Below are 20,912 nucleotides of genomic sequence, written 5' to 3'. Positions count from 1 at the left end.
AAAACTTTGCAGAAGATGAAGGGAGTGGAGGTACTTATAGAGGGGTCTTCTTTCTTTCTTTCTTTCTTTTCTCAAGAGAGGAAAGAAATTGGCTTAACATGCAGAAGCGTCTCAGAAAGAAGAATGATTGTTGTGGTGGAGATGGTAAATTGTGGGCTAGGGATTATATAGGGAAGGGAAAGTAGAAACCCGCTAGCACAAGCAAGAAATGTAAACTCACTCTCCTCAGTGGGTCGGTTTCCAATTTTGGTTCAGTTTAGGAAATCCCTCTTTATTCCGGAGATAGACTTCCGAGGTAAAAACTGCTGCTTCTTTTTTTTCGTCTGAAATAAAAATTGCTTTCTTACTTTGTTAGAAGGATAAAGAAAATGTACAATACTTTAAATTATAGAAATTGTTGGCGCACTCTACATGAATTGGTGTACCTATCCCTGCATGCATGGGTGTGAACTTATTGAAAGCAATTGCGCAGCCTAAAACTAAGAGGGCTGAAAAAGAAAATGAAAATTAGAAAAGAATCAGCCCAGTATGGGCCCATGGTTGAAACCAGGCCCGAGTATATTAAAGATAGCCGAGAGGTACCAGCCCAAGTATGTCCTTGCACCACCTCTACCAGCCCAAATATGTTCTTGCACCACCTCTCCATATAGAGCTCTGTTTGGTTTTGAGGAGAAGCGTGGTGTTTCATGTGTAGGGCAATGAGCAAAAATGAAATTCCAAAATCAATAACGATGCAGAAGTCAGTTGCCATTTGGAAGATGTTTGTGATTTCTTATGAAGTCTTTCATGCTCTAATTTAACAAGGCAACTAATTAATCAACAGAGATTTAATTTTAACGCAAACCAAAATTCTTCGTACTCAATTCAAAATTAGAATCTTATATTCAAAATATACTAGTATAAGGGTAACTTCCGAGTAGGCGTGTCCTCCCGTTTTTATATCTCATATGCTCTTTTGTTTGTTTGCAAAGCCTTCTTGGTATATATGCTCATGATTTTTTTTCTTTTTCTTTTTTAACATATAATATGTGCTCATGATTCATGTTGAGAATTTCAATCTATTTTTAAGTTTTAACGTACAATACTAATGATACTTTCAAGTATGTGTTTCACGGTCTTGGTTTCCTTCCCTTGGTTTTGAGAAAGCGTTTCGGTCTACTCATGAACACCAAACTATGTGTTTCTTTATTTTATGAAACCAGGAGTCGTTTCTACACCATGATATAATGACATTAAGATATTTTCAAAACACTTGTAACGTCATGTATTAACAATCATCAATTCAGTATACATCCTTTTATGAACCGTTAGATCATTAGATGAGAGGCTAGTGCGTTTGAAATCGATATGTCACAAATGTATACATGCAAGTGTGCAACATAAAAGGGATTTGAAAATAGAAAATCTCCGTTAGGCAGCCGTATCATTTCATTGATCCGACCGTCCAATTAAGTGACCGAGGTGAGTGTATCTTTAGGTAGAAGCAAAATGTTATGCAAAGAAACATATACACCTAAGTTCTTTGTATTTACCTTGCTTTCCTTTCTGTCTAGCTAGCCAAACTGTGTGTGAAATGTGATTTGCATGTCCCGATCACTCGGCTTCTTCTGCTTCAAACCGCGTAAGACACTCGTACGCAGCACTTTAGTGCTTTCGAGACAAAAGGAGCAATGTGCGCAATCCCATCACCACACGCTTTTGGAAAGAGAGATGTCATGTTTGACAGCCAACCCAAGCAAGCAAGGTGGCTACAGGGGCCGATTATAGGTCAAAAATATGTGGTCCTATTCACACGTCTCAGAAGCAATAATTTAAAGAAGCATTGCTCACTTTAGAGCTTGGAGAATCAGATACCAAAGCTATCACATAGAAGATCCAAAGTGCGACTCTTGTTTTTGACAGGAGGAAACGTTCTCCAAATGCCTCGTAGACACGTGGGTCATTGGATACTAGCACATTTGCTTATTTATAATTACTTGCTAATCCGACAAATGAAATTTTTTTATGAAGCTAGCTTGTTACGTACCCATCCAACCTACTAATTACTTCATACAAAAACTTCCATTTTAAATATTGCTCTCATAATAATTAATTAATAAATTGAATGTATTAGGTCCAATATCATTTTCTATTTTTCCATTACATTTCGAATTTATAATTTGACACGGTTCTAAAATTAAAATATTCTCTTTCAGATCTCTTTATTGGATCTTAGTTAGTAGTTTCAATCAATTCTATCTATTAATCCCTAATTTCTCATCGACCCTTCCAGCACTAGGTTCGCGCCCTATCAATTTTTTTAGTTCTGTATCATATCTAAATTATGTTTATCTGATATATTCTTTCATATTTATAATAATCTCCACCAACTTCAATCACTCTTAATTCTCTTCAATTATTATTGTTATAATCTTTACTTGGGCCGGTCCGCCGGTGTAGTTTAATAGTATATGCTTCTTGAATGATTTCAGTTCATCAATTAAGAGACAATAGTAATGATTTCATTACTATTGAGCTTCCATTATGTATCCAATTAAGAATAAACTTTTTGGACATAAAGCAGGTGCCCTAAACTCTTTTCTGAGATCTTGAATTATGGAGGCAACGGTTAGGTTTGTCCCCAAGCGAATCCCAATATGAGTTGGCATTTATAATTACCCATGTTGCCAAAATATTACGTCAACTCCTCCCCAAAAATTTACCCACTTTCGAAGATAATTTATCCGTGCCGACAATTTGATCCCAAAAATTTACCCAATTTCCAAAGATAAAATCCCTTGACAGTTTCAAAACCTGAAATAGAGAAACTACCCTAAAAAAGGATGAAGTTTTTGATAGGGGTAAAAAGAAACAGAATTGAGCTGTAATTAGCAATTAGCCACAAATAAAAGGGTCAAACATCTTATCTTTTCTCTCCACTATATAAACCAGAAGGGTTGCACTCCAATCTGTAAAGGAGAGGATCCACCTCACAAATAAAAAAACCATGGCAGCAGCAACCAAGCTCGTCCTCTCCCTTCTCCTCTTTCAGCTCGCCACCACCGCCTACTCCATCGGCGTCAACTACGGCACCCTCGCCAACAACCTCCCTCCTCCCGCCCAGGTCGCCAACTTCCTCAAGACCCAAACCGTCATTGACGCCGTCAAGATCTTCGACGTCAATCCCGAGATCATCAAGGCCTTCGCCAACTCCGGCATCTCCTTAACCATCACCATCCCCAACGGTGAGATCCCCGGCCTCACGAACCTAGCTGGCGCCCGGCAATGGGTCGTCCAGCACATCAAGCCGTTCTACCCGGCCACCAAGATCAAGTACATTCTTATGGGGAACGAAATCCTTCACTGGGGAGATGATGCTCAGAAAAATGGACTCGTCCCCGCCATGAGGCAGCTCCACGCTGCTTTGATTCAAGAGGGTATTAAGGACGTTAAGGTCTCTACCCCACATTCCCTCGGAATCATGCTCGCGTCTGAACCGGCCAGCGCTGGCCGGTTCAGGCCCGAAGTGACCCCGATCTTGCTAGACCAGCTCAGGTTCTGCCGCGAGACCAAGTCCCCATTCATGTTCAACCCCTACCCCTACTTCGGGTGGTCGCCACAGAAGGAGAACTTCGCTTTGTTCAGACCCAACAAGGGCATTGTCGATCAGTTCACCAAGAAATTGTACACCAACATGTTCGACAACTTGATGGACGCCGTTTACTCTGCTTGCAAGGCTATCGGGTTCACCGATATCGAGTTCGTGGCGGCCGAGACCGGCTGGCCTTCGGCTTGCGAGTTCCCGGTCTGCTCCGTTCAGAACGCCGTGGACTACAACGCGAACTTGATCAAGCACGTGAACTCCGGCAAGGGAACTCCTCTGATGCCTAACAGGAAGTTCGAGACTTACATCTTTGCCTTGTTCAATGAGAACGAGAAGCCCGGGCCCCTCGCCGAGAAGAACTGGGGGCTGTTCAAGCCTGACATGACTCCGGTTTACAATGCCGGTGTTATGCGAAACCAACAGGTTGGTTCCTAGTTAATTTACCTTTTTACCCTCCGCTTTGTTTCTTACAAAACATCATGTGAACTTTGTTTGTCTTAATGTTAGATTTGCTAAATCTCGTGCTTTTAGAAAAGTTAAAATTTTGGGCACATGGGTATCACTTTAAATTTAACTGTATAAGATTCTTCCAGACCTAACCAAAGACTCAAAAGAGAATAACGCCACCTAAATTTATACTGGAAGAACTTGGTCCATTACTCATTAGCATTGTTTACACTTTACATTAGTTTTCTAGTTTGGGGTTTACAAGTTTGGTATGGGAATTTTTGATGGATTTTACCAAAGCTTTTTGTGGAACTATCTATTATTTTTTGAGATAATTTGTCGAATATTTTTTATCTACATTGATATTTATAAGTGACCAGGGTAGAATTTGGCAATTCATTTCACTAATATTTTTGGATTCGGAAGGTATATGACCAGCGAGATAAAAACATAGGTGGTATCAGTAGCAAGTTTTTCTCCACATACGAATTAGAAATTGTTAAAATTTTGACATTTTCAATTGAATTGGCCGATTAGGCAAAAAAAGTTGGGCCGTGACCTGGATTGGGCTCTGATATGTGCATAGAGAAATTGCGGTCCAAATTTTTTTTTTTTTTTTAGGGAGTCCAAATAAATTATTCGTTTACTTACATTTAAATTGTTGTCTTATTCAGGCATTACCAAACCAACCAGCTCGACCAGTTATCCCAGCCAAACCAGGCAGAGGAGCAAAGCCAGTTGCACCTGTTGCTGGAGGCAAGAAGTGGTGTGTAGCGAAACCAGGCGCTAGTCCTCAAGCTTTGCAGGCAGACATTGATTACGTATGTGGCAAGGGAGTGGACTGCAAGCCCATTCAAGCAGGTGGAGTTTGCTTCTCCAATGATCTTGCCAGTCGGGCGTCTTACCTGATGAATGCTTACTATCAGGCAAATGGCCGCCACGACTTCAACTGCGATTTCTCTGGAAGCGGGCAAATCACCACCGTGGACCCCAGCCGTGGGAAATGTACATACAATGCTTGAAGAAGCCAAGAGGAAGAGCTAGGATCGAAGCTGAGATCCACTGGTTTTGAGATCGTAGTAATTTACTCTCTTTTTGTATTTTTCAAACTTTTTGGGGATGTAAGTTGTTAAACTGATTATGCTGCCATTGCTGTGACTTATTGTACAAAACTATTTAACAAGGGCTAGCTGATTAATGAGAGGATCGGACTTCCTTAATTTTGTCGTTAAGACATCAGAATTTTTGAGTTGAAACCACTGAATTTACAAGTCCAATTCCACAAATTATTATCTTAAATAGTAATAAGAACATGATGCAAATTGACCATGCATGGAAGCGGAACATGAACAAACCTCTGATGATCGGGTGCTTTATATAAGGTTAACATATTAGATTCACATACGAAAATTGTTTACTACAGTAGTTCATGCGGGGGAGATTTTGGATCATTAAACCATTCAAAAGCTCTGTGGCTGGCATCAATGTCATGATTACAGTAAAGTAGGTACATTTATAGTTAGTATTATCATCCATTGAAGCTGAAGAATCAGTCACTTAATTGGCAATAACTAAAAAGAAAGTTTAAGGAAGATGAAGTACACAAATGTGATGTCAGTTAACCTAAGGTCTCTGATAAGAACAACTAAAACCTGCATACTGCAATTCAATTATGCACAAAATGCTTGTGATTAATTCATTGAAGAAGGTGTGTACTGTGTACCCCTAAAGCTTCTTGGCTAAGTCTATCAAACTGAATTAAGTCTTCTGCTACAAATTGATCAAGGATATTCATATGTAGCAGGTGGCTGGTACTTGTTATTGATTCCAATTTTCTGGAGCTGGGAACTTTTACAATCCAACAACATATTCTTATACCATAAGAGAATGTATACAGTCTTTCTTTATAGCCATCAATTTGAAGGTAAAGATCTGCTAGAACCCTTTTCCTTTCTACTTTATCCCAGCTTCTACCTATTTCTTCTTACTTCTCCTTCTCATCTCATAAAATCATTTGAGAAAAGAAAAAACAAAAGAACCGTTATCAAATTGAAATTACATAGTCATGCATTCAACCGTTATCAAATATTTAACTACGAACGTATTTAATTGCTAACTAATTTGCAAGTTGGTTGATTTTTTTTTTTTCCTTTTTTTTACATATGAAGAACTTTTAGAGTGATCACTTGACGGTATTGGGAATGTAAAAGAGAACAAAGAAAGTTAAGAGAAAATTGCTAGAATTCTGTTTCCTCTGATATACTTATATCAGTTATATGTCTTCCTCTAATTTGCTCCATACAGCAGGCTCTTCTGAGTCTTCTCTACTTAACTGCTCCATACATCCACAATCATGTTTCTTCATTAACAATTTGATGCAAAACATTGACAGATGGACTCCCATTCATTTCATTTTGTTACACTTTATACACATGATGTACTTGCTAGCTCTTTATATACCTTTTAAATCAGAAGCCTCTCAAATTTAATTTTGATAGGCCCCTCTTCCAATAGTTATTGCTTTTAGATGGCCCTCTCAGAACCTCTACCATATCTTTCCCATGAATTTATTAAACACAGAGGGTGGCTTTAGAAGGAAACCACTTTAAATGTGGAAGAAGACTTTTGGGTTGTCACTAGAGTTATATAGATGAGGGCATGCCTTATCTCCACATCAAACATTAATTTTATGAAGCATTAATCTCTTCTATCTTCTTCGATCTTCTCCTCTCTTTTTTTTAAATTTATTTATTTATTTTTATTATTATTTTTAAATAATGCATGGTCTCTTCTATCTTAAAAGCTTATAGGAGAAAATTGTTCAACTGGTACAAACTTGTTTCTGTTAAGTAGAGTCTCCATCAAACTTAAATCTTTCTTCTCCAATTTCATATAACACAAGGGGGCCAGTGGCCTAGAGCCCTATTGGCATATTGCTAATTAGTGATTTTACCCAAATTGCAGTGTGTTCTGCTTACTAATCTTTGTAGATCTTACATTGCACTATTTATACAACCAATGACTTGCTGCTGAGTGCTGACCATGATTTGATGTCGCGTTAGATAACCATTGTGTCTATGAATGCATAAGAAGTCAATTCATATGAGGTTCCGAGTTCAAATTCTTTATTCCGTGATTAGGTGTGTATGTATCCTTAAAAGAGGTGTTAGCTTAACATATTTTTTTTTCCTACCCTCACTGTTTAAGCTTTTGAAGCACCAAAGTTAGCTAACAGACTAACAGCATTCATAATTAGTAAAATTAGTACATGTAGTTAGGCTTTTGATGAATGAACTTGAACAAATGGGTGCAATTATGATTGGAGGGGGCTCTCAAAAATCAAAATGTGGTCCCAAAACCTCTGTCATTGAGCTTATGCACCAAACTTGGAGTATAATTATCATTTATAAACCCAAAATCTTTCTAGTTGCACATGCTAATGTTTCTGAATTCTGATAAAAGTGAAACAGATTTACTTCCCTCAGCCTTCTAAGCCTAATATATATGGATCTGTTTGGTGTCTCACCAAAATCCTTACCTTCTATATATGGGGGTGAGCCAACTCCTATATATCTTGATGGACCAACACAATGCCAACTTTTCATGAACTGTAAGAAATTGTTCACATAAATGATACATCATATAGGTATAGGATACATAAATTCTCTTTGGTAGCATCACAGTGTTCATGCATATATGGAAAGATACAGATAGGGAGAAAGATGAAAGGGCAACATCATCATCACTTCATAAGCTACTTCATTATTCTCCTGTACAACCACTGAAAATATATATTAAATAAAATAGAGAGGGAAAATTTCATCCACATATTTCTAAATACTTAATATACTTATTAAAAAAAAAAAAACTTAATATACACCTTAATTTTTCAACATTTAAAATAAGATTTTATGAATAAATAAAATGACTAAAATAGTGAACTATATTAAATAAATAAATGAAATATAGTTAGAATATATTAGTAACTGTAAGGTTTGTTATAAACTCAAATCGGAATCTTCTTCATGTGTTCTAGATAATTTTCTGCAAGTTCGACTACCAACAATTTTGCATTACAAAATTCTTATGTTTCTACATGTTATTTTATGACAATTAGTGTAAAGAAAATAAAGACCATTATTGTTCATTATGATATATATAGAATTTTGTGATTATGATAAAGTTTAGTTTGATAATTTTGATATTAATTTGTGTTATGACATGAGGATAATTTAGGTTGTTTGAGATGTATATTTAATAAATTGATTGAAAATGGATGGTGTATCAAATTTTTATTTTTATGGTTAACCCACCTTTTCTACAATAATCCATCATTACAAAAATAAAGCAAAACCCCCAATACAATATACCATCCAAATCTCTAGATTGGTTTGTTATCACACAAAAACAAAACCCACCAAAGCAACCACCAAAATCATTCAATCCCACACACCATGGGAGAAAAAGAAGAGAAGAAGTACAAGAACAAGAAGCAAAAACTCAAACACCAAAACCCCAAAGATGACCAAACCACCACAAAACCAGCATCAGATTTCTCCTTCAAGCCAAGCTCCGACGTAAAGGGTCTCCGATTCGGAGGCCAATTCATCGTAAAGTCCTTCACAATCCGCCGTGCAAGGCCCTTTGAGCTCCTGCAACTCCTCTCAGTCACACCAGACATCAAAGAAAACCATATCATCAAGAACAACAAAAAGCTGCCCTTTCCTTCCACCACCGCGTTCTTGCCCACAAACTTCACCATTCTAGCACACCATGCCTGGCACACCCTCACACTAGGCCTAGGCACCAAGAAGTCCAAAGTAGTCCTCTTTGTTTTCGAAAATGAGGCCATGAAGGCCGCCGTGGACCGCGTTTGGCCTCCGGAAATTCCACTAGGGGAAGTGAACAAGAGGCTTATCAGAGGGCTCAGTGGGTGTGAGATGGCAAGGTTCAAGTTCAGGAAAGGGTGCATTACTTTTTATGTGTATGCAGTTAGGCAGATTGGGAACTTGGGTTTTTCAAATGCTGATGATCTCAGAACAATTCTACAGTCTGTGGTGGCTCTTCAAGATTTCTTGGATCACACTGCTATGCTTGCCATGCCTAACCAGAGAAGCATTAACTTTCAACAACCTCCTACAGCCATGGCTCACTAGAAAAAAGTTTTAATCTTTGATCACCTTGTTCTACATCAACATCATCATCATCATCTTCTATTAGGCCTTTTTGTTTTTGTTTTTTTCCTTAATTGGGTTGTTGACTCTTTTTTTATTTTTTTGTCATTATGATGGGGGAATTGGTTTATTTGTTGAAGAAGATCTTGATTTAATTTGTTTCTCTTGGAAACTAAGAAATATATTGTATTTTTAATTAGTATGAATAATTTGGGAATTCTATCAACAGTGGAATTGAGCTTCCCTATATGGCTTTGTTCATCTCTCTGCTCGTTTCTGCAGAATGGCACATGCTGCTCCTGCACAGTTCTGTAAGTGCCTGACAAACTTTGCCATAGTTTTTGCAACACTGTTCATGAAATTCATAATTCAAATCTGTTTGTGTTCAGAGTCAAGACTGGAACTTGACATTAAAAAAAGCCTTTAATTACTATAGGGAAGAACTTCTACAGTAAAAATGATATTATTGTGTACTATAAATCTTTTAATTCCAGAATAGGGAAGAATCTGCACGAACGTCAGTACCTTACCAATAGTTAATTCTGACAGTGTTATTTAGTAAATTGTGCCCAGATTAACCCTCGTGAATCAAACATTGAAGCCACAAAGCCACAACCTGCCCATTGGTTTAGACCAAGTGTCTAGTAGTAGACTAGTAGTTTAGTATATGACATATTATAATGGCAGAAATTGCTTGAGAGCTTAAAAGGTTTCTGCAGAAATTGCTTGTGAGCTTAAAATGTTTCCGCAAAAATAAAAAAATAAAAACCATAGTATGGATTTGAATGTGATGAGTTATGACTTATGAGAATGCATACATGGTTAGTGAAATGTCTGATTGGCATTATGGGAAAGCAGACAGAATGGGGCAGTGTTAGTAGTGTTGTTGAAAGGTGAAGGGCCAATTTTCTTCCAAAAGCTTTCTGGTCCAAGAAAGTGACGGAAAAAGAAAACCCATGTCTTTATTTTAATTTGTGGAAGTGATTTTCATTTCTTGTAGCTTTAATCATAGCCATGGCCGGAGATGAAGGCCCATCACCAACTACCTTTTCCTTCCAAACGAATCATGGACATCTCTGTCGGTCTGCAACTTGAGTAATGAGGAATGAGCTAGCTGACTGCTTTATGTTATGTTTACAAATATCAGAAATTCTACCATATATACATCGCTATACGGCATTGCCGACGTTTTTTTGTAGTTAGATTAGCCGATAAATTAACACAAAACTAACTATGAACAAATCGTTGCTGTATTATAGAAGTTCTCTATGAAATAAGACTACATGTACATGAGTGGGGGTAATAAGTACCACGTACATTTCTGTGAGAATCAAAATGAGTATAGAACATGGCGGTTCCACCATAATATCTTATGGTGTCACATGCAATCAATCATCTACAGAAGAAAGAAAACTAATCTCTAAATCCTTGGTAGGTGCTGTCTGCTGTGATTTAACATCGATCTGCTAAGCAAAGGCTCACAAATGGTTGGATTTTCTCATATTGGTAGACCTAAATCTGAGGTGATCTGAGGTACAAGTTATAACAACTATATAAACACCAAAATGTGATGGACAAGCAAGAAGAAAAACAGCTAATCAGCAAGTCCTACTAATATGCTAGGACACAGCTCCACTTGTGGATTGTACTCATTAATTGTAGTACCAATGGTCCAGTGTTGCAATAAATGGGAACCCACCAAATTTTGGGCTTCTCTGCCAAATCCTAGATCAGATTGTTGCTTAACATATAGAGCATGGAATTCACTGGAATACTTCACATTCAAACCAGATAAGTAAACTGATGATATCGAAGTGGGAGTTCTTAAATTGCAAGAACATTGTTCGAACTAAATGGCTCTATGAGTTCTGGTTTCAAGTACTGCAAAGAAGCCAAAGAACGTGGACCCAAACTCAAAACATATACTTATAAATCTCAACCATCAAAATAGTTCATAGCCATCGAAGTAGTAGTTAGTAAAACGTTTTACAAAAGAAATCAAAAAATAAATACCAACGCCCACCGTGGGGCTCGAACCCACGACCACAAGGTTAAGAGCCTTGCGCTCTACCAACTGAGCTAGACGGGCTTGTTGAAAAGTCTAACCTGTAATTTACATTTCTTCCTTTTCTTAGTCCTTTTCCTGTAACAATAAATTGACCAAGAGTCTCTGCTGGTGCACGACTCGTTCGTTTCGTCTTCAATCTCAGAGGAGGAGCAAAACCATCGTCTCCTCAAAAAGTAAACAATGGAGATCGTGATCGTATGGACGATGGTGGAGCTTCTGCTAGCCCTCATTCTCATCGTAGCCCTAGGTTTCGTCTCAGCAGTCTTCTTCGAAGCTCATAGAAGACGCCACAACAACGCGTAACTCCCAATCTCTCTCTCTCTTTCCTCCTTCATTTTTCTCCATTCAATCTAAAAATCACAATTCCTTCTCTTTTAGCTTGTTTCTGATACAGCTCAATGTTTTCCAGGCACGTCGAAGCTCCGGCGATCTGCGAAGACCCGAAGTCGAGGAAACAGGTACGTGTAGATTACTGTAATTTTGTTTATTTACTGTTGAAGATTGTAGTTTTGCTGGAATTAGGGCTTTTAGGCGGTGATCAGGAATTGGATGCAGAATTTGTGTGGATTTTGGTGTTTCTGTTATTCAAAACTGCGTTGAATGTTCGTTTGATGTGTTGCTGACTGTTGTGGAAGCAATTTGGTTTAGGTTACATGCCCTTCGATTTACGATCCGGCGGAGAAGTATCTATCTTTGATCATCCCTGCATTCAATGAAGAGCTTAGGCTTCCTCTGGCCCTTGAGGAAACAATGAAGTAAGTTGAAGCTTATTGAATTGCATTTTTTTTTTTTTTATAATGTGAGAATAGGTTTGATGAGACCGTAAAACAGGAAAAAGGAACATTCTTGATTTGTTTGCATTCGTCCTTTTTGCATGATATAGCTTTATGCTTGTGGTGCAAGATTTCTCAGCAAATATTGCTTTTGGTTATGCTTTGGTTTCGTCATTGTTCTATTGTATGTGATGCCTTCTGTTAAGTAATTTTGTAGTAAAGGTTACACTTGCTATGAAGTATGAGAGAAGCTTGATAAGGGTACTCTGGACAATTTTTGAGTTGGTTGGCTCGAGTTTTCATTACCATGGTGGAGCCTAAGTTGGCTTGTGCATTTGTATCGCAGATAATTAATGATTGCACCATTTTCATTTGTTGTTCAACTTTGATGGGTGCTTGCTGGAGTCATCATAATGATATTCCTATCTTTACTTTGTAGTTATCTCCAACAACGTGCAGCCAAGGATAAGTCATTTTCTTATGAGGTACCTGTTTGAATCTTTCATTTCTAGATCTTTAGAAGTTTCTTTGACATATGTGATTTGCATTCCTTCCCATGTTTCATGTTCAGTTCTTTAATTTTCATAAATGAACGTTGGAGCAAGGTTTTCCTTCATCTAGCACCCTAGCTTGTAGAGAGAAGATGTGATGAACTCGAATTTTCCAGCAATTACCTTGATAGTTTACACCCCATCAAGTTCCTAGATAAAAAAAGATATTTAGACGTCATAGTTACTGATGAGGAAACTTAATGAGCTAGTTTTGGCCTGTTTTATCCTGTAGCTCCTTTGCTTTGCTTATAGAAATATTCATTTTGGACAGGTGGTTATCGTTGATGATGGAAGTGTTGATGGGACAAAAAGAGTAGCATATGAATTTGTAAAGAAATACACTGTAGACAATGTGAGGGTTATCCTGCTTGGAAGAAATCATGGAAAGGGAGAGGCTATCAGAAAAGTGAGTCTAATCTAAGCCAGTCCTTATAAATGTGTACTCATGTTGTTGAACTGTCCTTTTTCCCCCTTATGGGATGACAATAGTTAATTGAAGCTTTTTACTTCTGTGAAAGCATTGTAAAACAGGGAATGCTTCATTCAAGGGGTGAGCTACTTCTAATGCTGGATGCAGATGGAGCAACAAAGGTTGATGACGTAGAAAAACTTGAAAAAAAGGTCTGTATCAATTGTGACCATAAAGAAATACCGCCCCGAAGATTTTCTTACTATTTGCAAATCTGGTGGAAATGCTAATGAAGCTTCTACTTTTCATTCCAGATCCATGCAGTTGCAAGTGAGGAATTTAAGTTTGGGGACTCACCTGCTAGTAATTCAGATTTTAGAATATCTGATATCCCAATTGCTGCATTTGGTTCCCGTGCTCATCTCGAGGAGAAGGCCTTGGCTTCAGTTAGTCTTGCTAATCTGTTCACCGCTGTATTTTCATTGTTGTTATCTTTACAAGTATTTTAATTGAAGCAATTGATTTCATGTTTCAGAGGAAGTGGTACCGCAATTTCTTGATGAAAGGTTTCCATCTTGTGGTTCTTTTGGCTGCTGGTCCTGGAATTCGTGATACCCAGGTAAATGCATAATTTTTTCCTTGCAACTGCTCATGGTCACTACTTTTCCTTTTTTTAATAGACAGTGGACTGAATCTTGATAAAGCTACTTAGTTTATAATGCTGACATAGAATCCTTCATGCATTACAGTGTGGTTTTAAGATGTTCACTAGGGCTGCTGCAAGGAAGCTTTTCACTAACATCCGTTTGAAGAGGTGACTACACTTCAGATAGCCGAACCTCTGTTTGTATCTCTTAGTTGTAACTGCACTTCAAATTTTCATTTGCAACAGTTTTTCTGTGTTTGGTCTCATGACTCGTATATTAAGTTCTGTGCATCACTGAGATAATAGATACTTTTATTTGGGACTGATGAAATTTCAATTGTCTGCAGGTGGTGCTTTGATGTTGAGTTGGTTTTCCTAGGCAATCGGTTTAGAATTCCGATGCGTGAGATATCTGTGAACTGGTCTGAAATTCCTGGGTCAAAGGTGAACCTATTAAGCATTCCAAATATGCTTTGGGAGCTTGTGCTGATGTCTGTTGGATATAGAAGCGGTATGTGGAGAATTTCCAGTTGATTGCTCAGTTCAGGTGCTAAACTTTTTCAGAAGCATTGCCATCCTCCTGGCCTCTATACATCAGCAGTAGAAATCAAATATCTCGTTTAATACAACCACAGGCCTCTGGTTCTTTTGCTCCTGAGGTGTTCGCAGAGATCAGATATAGAGGGTTTTATACTTTGTTTCGGGATGCCATTATCTAACAATGAGATTTTAGTAGTGTAAAATCATTTGGGGCTACTGTCTTTTTTTCCTCTGATCATACATTTTAAAGTTAATTCCAGAGTAGCATCTGTTTTTTAAGAGTGCTTGATTGAAGTTATACTTTTCGGCCACTACAAAAAACATTCCCACTAAAAGCATACTCATCCCAGGTACAATCATAATTAACTAAATTAAGTAGTAGCTGTTGAAGGATATCGACATAATGTGTGCCTCTACAAACTAGGGTTTGTTGTAGAGTTGTAATAGGAGTAGTTATAGATTCCCTAATTATGTTTGGACTCTATTACCTTTACGGTACTTTGTAATTCCCTATATATAGGGCTCCTATTATCAATAATACAAACAACTATTTCTACCAAATATACGTGCAATTCTATCACAATCTCTACCTCATCTAACTCACCGGCCAAACGCCGGATATAGTAAACACTATAGGAGCATCACATGTCCCGTACGAAGTGCTTCGATCAGTCTTTGCCTCACCATCTATTTGTAAACAACAAATAAAAGAACCATTGACCTCTCACCTTCTCTTGTTCATTTTGCTCAGCAGCCGTAGTGAAGACTGACTACATGGCAAGTTGGTAACTTTTAGAGCCGAGACCCTCCTCTCCTATCATTTTCGCCTCTTTCTACATCCTCTTGGAGTCGAGATTCTCCTTCTGCTAGTACCTTGATCCAACTCTCGGATATCTAGATTCTATAAGATTAATTACAAAAATAAACTATTAAATAATAAAATAGATTATCCGTTGATAGTGTCACGAGTCACGACATGCCTAAAATGTTAGGTTAAATTGAACTCATGTTGATAATAACATTGGATCCGATATGTTCATTTATTTGATTAAGGATAAACAGAAAGCTTACTGTACATGATGTGGATTAGAATAGACACAACTTGTTATTTTTTATATGACAACTCTAATTAAGAAACTCGTGTTAATTAGTGCTATTCCAGAGTACTATAGAACATCCACCTCAACATAATTATAAGCACTTAATCTTAAAGCAGCAAACCTAGTCGAAAGAATCAGAAACCTAGTCCAAATTACTTTTCCTGTACCGGAAAGAACAGCTAGACGGTAGAGCGAGAGAGAATCTTGGAATAGCATTGGATGAGAGTATGAGAAGCCGTCGTTTTGTCTCATTGAAGCCATGACCATAATTGCGGGCCTGTTATTGTTTATCAAAGGATATTTACCAAGAGTATGTAGAATGTAGATTATGGCTTATCCATTCTATTCTTTTTCATGATTTTGAAGTGCAAGTACCACCATTGTCCTGGTGAGAAGGATAGTACAGCAGGAAAGGTTTTCACTACACGTGAATTTGATTCAGTATACTGGAGTTTCACCAAGTTCCTTTTTTTTTCTCTGAATTTGAATCAGTCAAGTTCCATCGTCACTTTCTTTGCATTTTTTGTTCATGAACTTTTTGAGGGAGAATTGGAAACCTAAAGATTGAAGTAGGTGACTGATTGGTGAGTTTTATGTATGTAGTCTCTGCAGAACCCTACCATCTTCAAACTCATATAAAGGCAATACTTCTCCAGCTTCAACAACTAAAAACTCCCACACCCTTCGTTTCCACCCCAACCCTAAATACTCGTTCTCAGGTTTCTCCTCTCAACATCTTTCTTCTATAATTAGCTTCAAATGCCAGAATTCAGCCATGGAACAAACTGCAATTTACAACCCTGTGGATTTTAATGAAATCTGTAAAGAGATGGATGCAGCTATGTGCGAAACCCTATAATGCGAAACCCTACATGTAGTGACTCTCTGTTAGTGAAAGGATATCTGGACATGCAGATTCTCAAAGTTGATCAGCAGAAGAAAAGATAAGATCCTCATATCAAGAATGAATGTTAGATCGTTATTTCCTGCCCAATTTATTTATGAAATTTGGTGTTTTCTGGTATAATGAACTTTCAATTGTATGTTTTGGTGACTTTATCTGGTTGCTGTTTCTTTGTACTGTTGAATTTGACTTATAGGCCTGACATTGATTGGGTGAGGCTGAGTGTTGCACTACTTTGAGACTGATTTTATACCAGTTGTTTGAGATTGACTATTTTGAAACTGATTCTGGTATAGAAGATTGATCTGTAGAATAAGTAAAACGGGTATTCTAGATTCTAAATAAATGAAGTTATGAAACAAAGCTACAACTGTTCTTATAGCTAGGTTCAGGATTTTCTCAATACAAATCTGCCATTAGTAAGGAATCAGCGGCACAAAGTAGACTTAGAGTGTTGTTAATTTACGTGACAATTAAGCACTTGGTGAGTGCTGTAAATCAGTTCTCAGTTACTTCTATCTAGCTCAGGTTATTACATTTCTATTGACAGAACTAACAAGAAATCAACTTCAGTTTTAGATATTTGGTGGAAATAATCACCGGTCATACAGTTGTGATAAGGGCCTTGAGATATTGAGAATAACGCGCCACGAGACAGTTGGTCATGTGATATGTTTCTTTAAAGTTCATTCAGAGTAAGAGTAGATAAAGCCTTGAGAAATTGCCAGAAAGACAGAAGTAGCATATATGAAAATGTCCATTGTTTTAATGTTCATTTGTCATGAAAATGTTAGTTTACTTTGTTTGCCAAGGAATGCAATGGTGTTAATACAATTTTCCTCTTGTAATTTTAGGTGATTCAAGAATTAGATGGCATCTTTTGAGGCTACGTCGGGCAGTTGAACAAATTTATGAAGATAAAGGGGCCCAAAATCATTGTCAGATCCCGGATGGAACCATAGCAAAGATGAAGCGTTAAGCAAAGCGTGATTAGTTCACACAATGTATCTGTTGTTGGTCGAATCTTCAACTTGTAATCAATTAGAAGCTAATAAAAAACATTGGTCCAAGCTGAAAATATTCCCGAGTTATGTGAATCGCTTTAGAATTGAAAGCTTATAAATAACCGGTTAATGGATGCATTACACATAAGATGGATAGTATTGAAACTCTAAAGCCATGTAGAACAAACCCAAGAAAATATAAAAAGAAACCTAACAAACTGAAAGCCTAGAATGGACACCAATTGTAGAATAGCACAAACCCAAGAAAGTAAATTTACTGGGGATTTTAGAATGTTAATTAAAAGCTAGCTAGCTGCATACCTTTACAACCAAATTACATTGTTTAGCATACTCAAAAGTGGGTTACTGCGTTAAATATATTTTCAAGATATCATCTAAAGTACTACTAGTCTACTCGTCATTGAGCTCAATCAAGATCCCTTTCGAGCTGATGATCCATAGCTTCCCTATTTGAAAACAGGGTATGATAATTAGTATGTAATAAAAGAGAACAATGCTAATCCAGAACTAGCTAGGAATACTAACATAAAATTTGAGAAAACAAAGTGACAAGGATGGAGCAACCCCACCACGAACGAAGCAGGTGTCAAGCCTCTGCCGGTGGAGTTTTTCATCATGGACATAAGTGGCGTACATCATCGGCGGTGTTGCAAAATGTGGCACCGTCCATGGCCAACTCTATTGCAACGTCTGAAGCAGTTGCCTCATTGACAACGTGGGCTGGGATTTGAGGTCAGGAAGGAGCACCAGCACACATGCACATAATGATCCAATATCCGTCCATGTTTCCATTAAAATTGAACTTGGAGTGCCCATATAGCTTTTTTTCTTATGTACCATTTCCGGAGAAAACGAGGACTTTCAAGAAGGTGAATCATACATATTACTCTGTCTTCAATATGGTTCTTATAGGGGATTGAAGGAAAAGAAAGTAGTAATATAATATTCTCTGTCTTCAATTAATATGGTTCTTATGATTTGAATCATATTTCAACCTATCCTTGTAGGGGATTGAAGGAAAAGAAGAAAAATGTGTATTCAATTCTTACCACCATAGTAAGGAAATGGTGGAAATCCCTTGCATTTTGGTCAAAATTCAAAAATTGCTATCAAAACGAGTTTTTAACAAAACCATTTTGAAGACAAAGAAGCTAAGAGCCGAAGATGCCTTTGTTTATCATTTGATGTCACTATCCTCTTCTCAAGGTCAAAATTAAGAGTTTAATCTTCTTTCTTCTTCTACTTCTTTTATTTTATTTGTTTTTTTTTTTTACGAAGGCAAAATACGGCTGCCCTCATACTGTGATCATTAATGAAAGTGTAGAATACACATGGGAGGGGGGATGGTGCCTAAACCACAAATAATAACAAGCATCAATACAATATCCCGAGATAAAATAGACAATAACAGGAGTCTCCACAAAAAACTATGTATTCCAACATGCACCAATTAACAAACATATTGGCTACTCCATTTGCTTTACAAAGGTAGTGACATACCAGCAAGATATTGCTCACCCGAAGCCATTGGACAATCAAACCATGAGCTTCCCCACAATGTCGCCACCGGAAATTAAATCCGGTAACACTTCGTTTCATTCTGCCACTAGGAGGTTGTGACCATTTGATAAAACAATGAATTAACTTGCCACCTTACTAAGAGCAACTCCAACAGCTTCTCTATAATTTTTGTATTATAGGGAAGCAAAAGTCAAAGCTTTAAGCAATTTTTCTTCTTCAACTCCAACAGATTCCCTAGTTTACAGCGATCTCTAAAATCTCCAAATTCTTCCTTAAAATTTTAGAGATTGCTGTAAATTTAGGGAATTTTGTTTTCTCTCTCCTTACTTTCCCTAAAATAGAGAAAGTTATAGGGAATCTGTTGGAGCAAAAGAGGCTCATTTTTCCCTAAAATAGAGAAAAACTAAAATATGGGGAAGCTGTTGGAGTTGCTCTAAGGTAGACATGGCACATGGAGTGCGCAGACTGGCATAAAGCCACGTTAAAGGTATTAATGGTCTTAAAGAGTTAAAGTATTCTTAATGGTCCTAATCTTATCGTTACAAATGCAACGTCACCTTTAGAGAGTAGTTGGTGTTTGTTGGTAATGGAGTAGTTGCATTTCTTACGTAGACAAGGTTCATAACCATATCAATAGAAAAATTTTATCACCCTAGAAACATTCCTTGCATGATGGCGGTCAATGTTCAAAAGACAAACAGCAAGATGAGCAGTCCTTTGTTCTATGAATTGAAGAAGCAAGCCTCTTCCTTCTTAAAAGAGAAGATCAGAACTGCGCGTCTGGCGCTGACTGATGTAACACCTGCAGAGCTGTAAGTTTTCTGTACATATGATCATGTCGATACGTTCTTCAGTTCATCTGATGTTTAATAAGTTTTTGTGGATGATAAATTTACAGAATGACAGAAGAAGCTACAAATGAAAATTCATGGCCACCAGACACACGTACCATTGGGGTAATATCCAGGGCTGCCTTTGACGTTGATGATTACTGGAGGATTGTGGAGATTCTGCATAGGAGGTTAATGATTTCTATGTGCATGCTGTAATAAGTAATCTTTTGAGTAATATTCACTTTAAGTTTTTTAATTTTTTGTTATGAATTCAGGTTGTCGAACTTTGATAGAAAGAATTGGCGAGGCTCTTACAAGGCTCTAATTCTATTGGAATACCTTCTAAGCCATGGACCATTGAGACTTGCTGAGGAGTTTGAGGTTGATATCGATGTTATCAAGCAGATGGGAAGGTTTCAGCACATTGATGAAAAAGGGTTAGCACATTTGTAATCTGGATTCACATCACTCTATTTGAATGTCATGTTATGCTGTCAAAATGTGAATCTAATCCATATACTTCGAAACAAAACTCTGCCTTAGTTAAACAGAGATATATACTACTGTTTAACCTTCAGCATTCAACATCGATCTATGAGGTTTGTGTGTGGTATGCAGATTTAACTGGGGCATGAGTGTGAGGAAGTTATCTGATAGAGTGCTCAAGCTTCTTGGAGACACTGTGTTTCTTAAAGAAGAGAGAGCCAGAGCTCGCAATATAACTCGTGGAATACAAGGGTTCGGGAGCTTCAGTCGGCAGCATTCTCTCACAGATTCAAGCTTCAAGGAGCTATCTCGTAAAACGTATGAGAGGTGTAATTCACACTACACTGATAATCAGAGTCAGGAAGATAAGTCATTTGACTTGAAGGAGAATTTCTTGGTGAAGAAACAACCGGAAATTGGTGATCAAGACATTATCTCATCGAAACCTGAAATGAATCTCTACATAGGGGATCACCCATTTTGCAAGAATGAGCATCAGAAGGAAGAATCCCTTCTTTCTTCCGAAGATTGAATCTTGAAAGATGTCGGCTAGTTTGCTACAAGCCATTAGAGTAGCTAAATGGCACACTTGTTGTTTCTGATAAACCCAGTTGTACAGTTTTTGATGCACAGTTTGGATACATACACAACGATAAACATACACATTATCTTCAATCATTCCATTTCTCCCAAACCTAGTAGTTTAAATTTCACACTGACGCCTTTGCCGACAACTATTTATGGTGAGTCCTAGTTCGATCCATGGTGATGGATCTTAAAAAATTTGTATATAGCTTCTGGATCGAGATATTTTCATTATGAATGCTAGTTCCATTGATGAAGCAACTTAAC

General features: G+C 37.5%; 4 protein-coding genes and 1 non-coding gene across 5 annotated transcripts; 4 read left to right on the top strand and 1 right to left on the bottom strand.

Moving 5' to 3' along the window:
• The first annotated feature begins 2,933 nt into the window (after nt 1-2,933).
• LOC133714661 (glucan endo-1,3-beta-glucosidase-like) lies at nt 2,934-5,272 on the top strand. Its single transcript, XM_062140826.1, has 2 exons — nt 2,934-4,006; nt 4,705-5,272. Exons 1-2 carry the CDS (start codon nt 2,987-2,989, stop codon nt 5,050-5,052), a joined length of 1,368 nt encoding a protein of 455 aa, XP_061996810.1. The 5' UTR covers nt 2,934-2,986; the 3' UTR covers nt 5,053-5,272.
• Nucleotides 5,273-8,384: 3,112 nt separating this feature from the next.
• Nucleotides 8,385-9,430, top strand: LOC133715310 (uncharacterized). The gene has a single exon (XM_062141758.1). The coding sequence runs from the start codon at nt 8,485-8,487 to the stop codon at nt 9,184-9,186; it is 702 nt and encodes a 233-aa protein (XP_061997742.1). The 5' UTR covers nt 8,385-8,484; the 3' UTR covers nt 9,187-9,430.
• A 1,790-nt stretch (nt 9,431-11,220) lies between these two features.
• Nucleotides 11,221-11,293, bottom strand: TRNAK-CUU (transfer RNA lysine (anticodon CUU)). The gene has a single exon. It is a non-coding gene; the product is annotated as a tRNA-Lys (tRNA).
• A 29-nt stretch (nt 11,294-11,322) lies between these two features.
• Nucleotides 11,323-14,470, top strand: LOC133718026 (uncharacterized). The gene is made up of 10 exons (XM_062144813.1): nt 11,323-11,571; nt 11,682-11,730; nt 11,921-12,027; nt 12,485-12,530; nt 12,868-13,002; nt 13,128-13,217; nt 13,320-13,451; nt 13,541-13,624; nt 13,755-13,819; nt 13,999-14,470. Exons 1-10 carry the CDS (start codon nt 11,453-11,455, stop codon nt 14,183-14,185), a joined length of 1,014 nt encoding a protein of 337 aa, XP_062000797.1. The 5' UTR covers nt 11,323-11,452; the 3' UTR covers nt 14,186-14,470.
• Nucleotides 14,471-19,402: 4,932 nt separating this feature from the next.
• LOC133713550 (epsin-3-like) lies at nt 19,403-20,908 on the top strand. The gene is made up of 4 exons (XM_062139591.1): nt 19,403-19,553; nt 19,640-19,762; nt 19,850-20,011; nt 20,193-20,908. The coding sequence occupies exons 1-4, from the start codon at nt 19,411-19,413 to the stop codon at nt 20,590-20,592; spliced, it is 828 nt and encodes a 275-aa protein (XP_061995575.1). The 5' UTR covers nt 19,403-19,410; the 3' UTR covers nt 20,593-20,908.
• Nucleotides 20,909-20,912: the final 4 nt, after the last annotated feature.

This window comes from Rosa rugosa, chromosome 6 (genome assembly GCF_958449725.1).
Source record: "Rosa rugosa chromosome 6, drRosRugo1.1, whole genome shotgun sequence".
Lineage (NCBI taxonomy): Eukaryota > Viridiplantae > Streptophyta > Magnoliopsida > Rosales > Rosaceae > Rosa > Rosa rugosa.
Note: the sequence above shows the minus strand (reverse complement) of the source record. Positions and strands in the feature narration are given on the sequence as shown.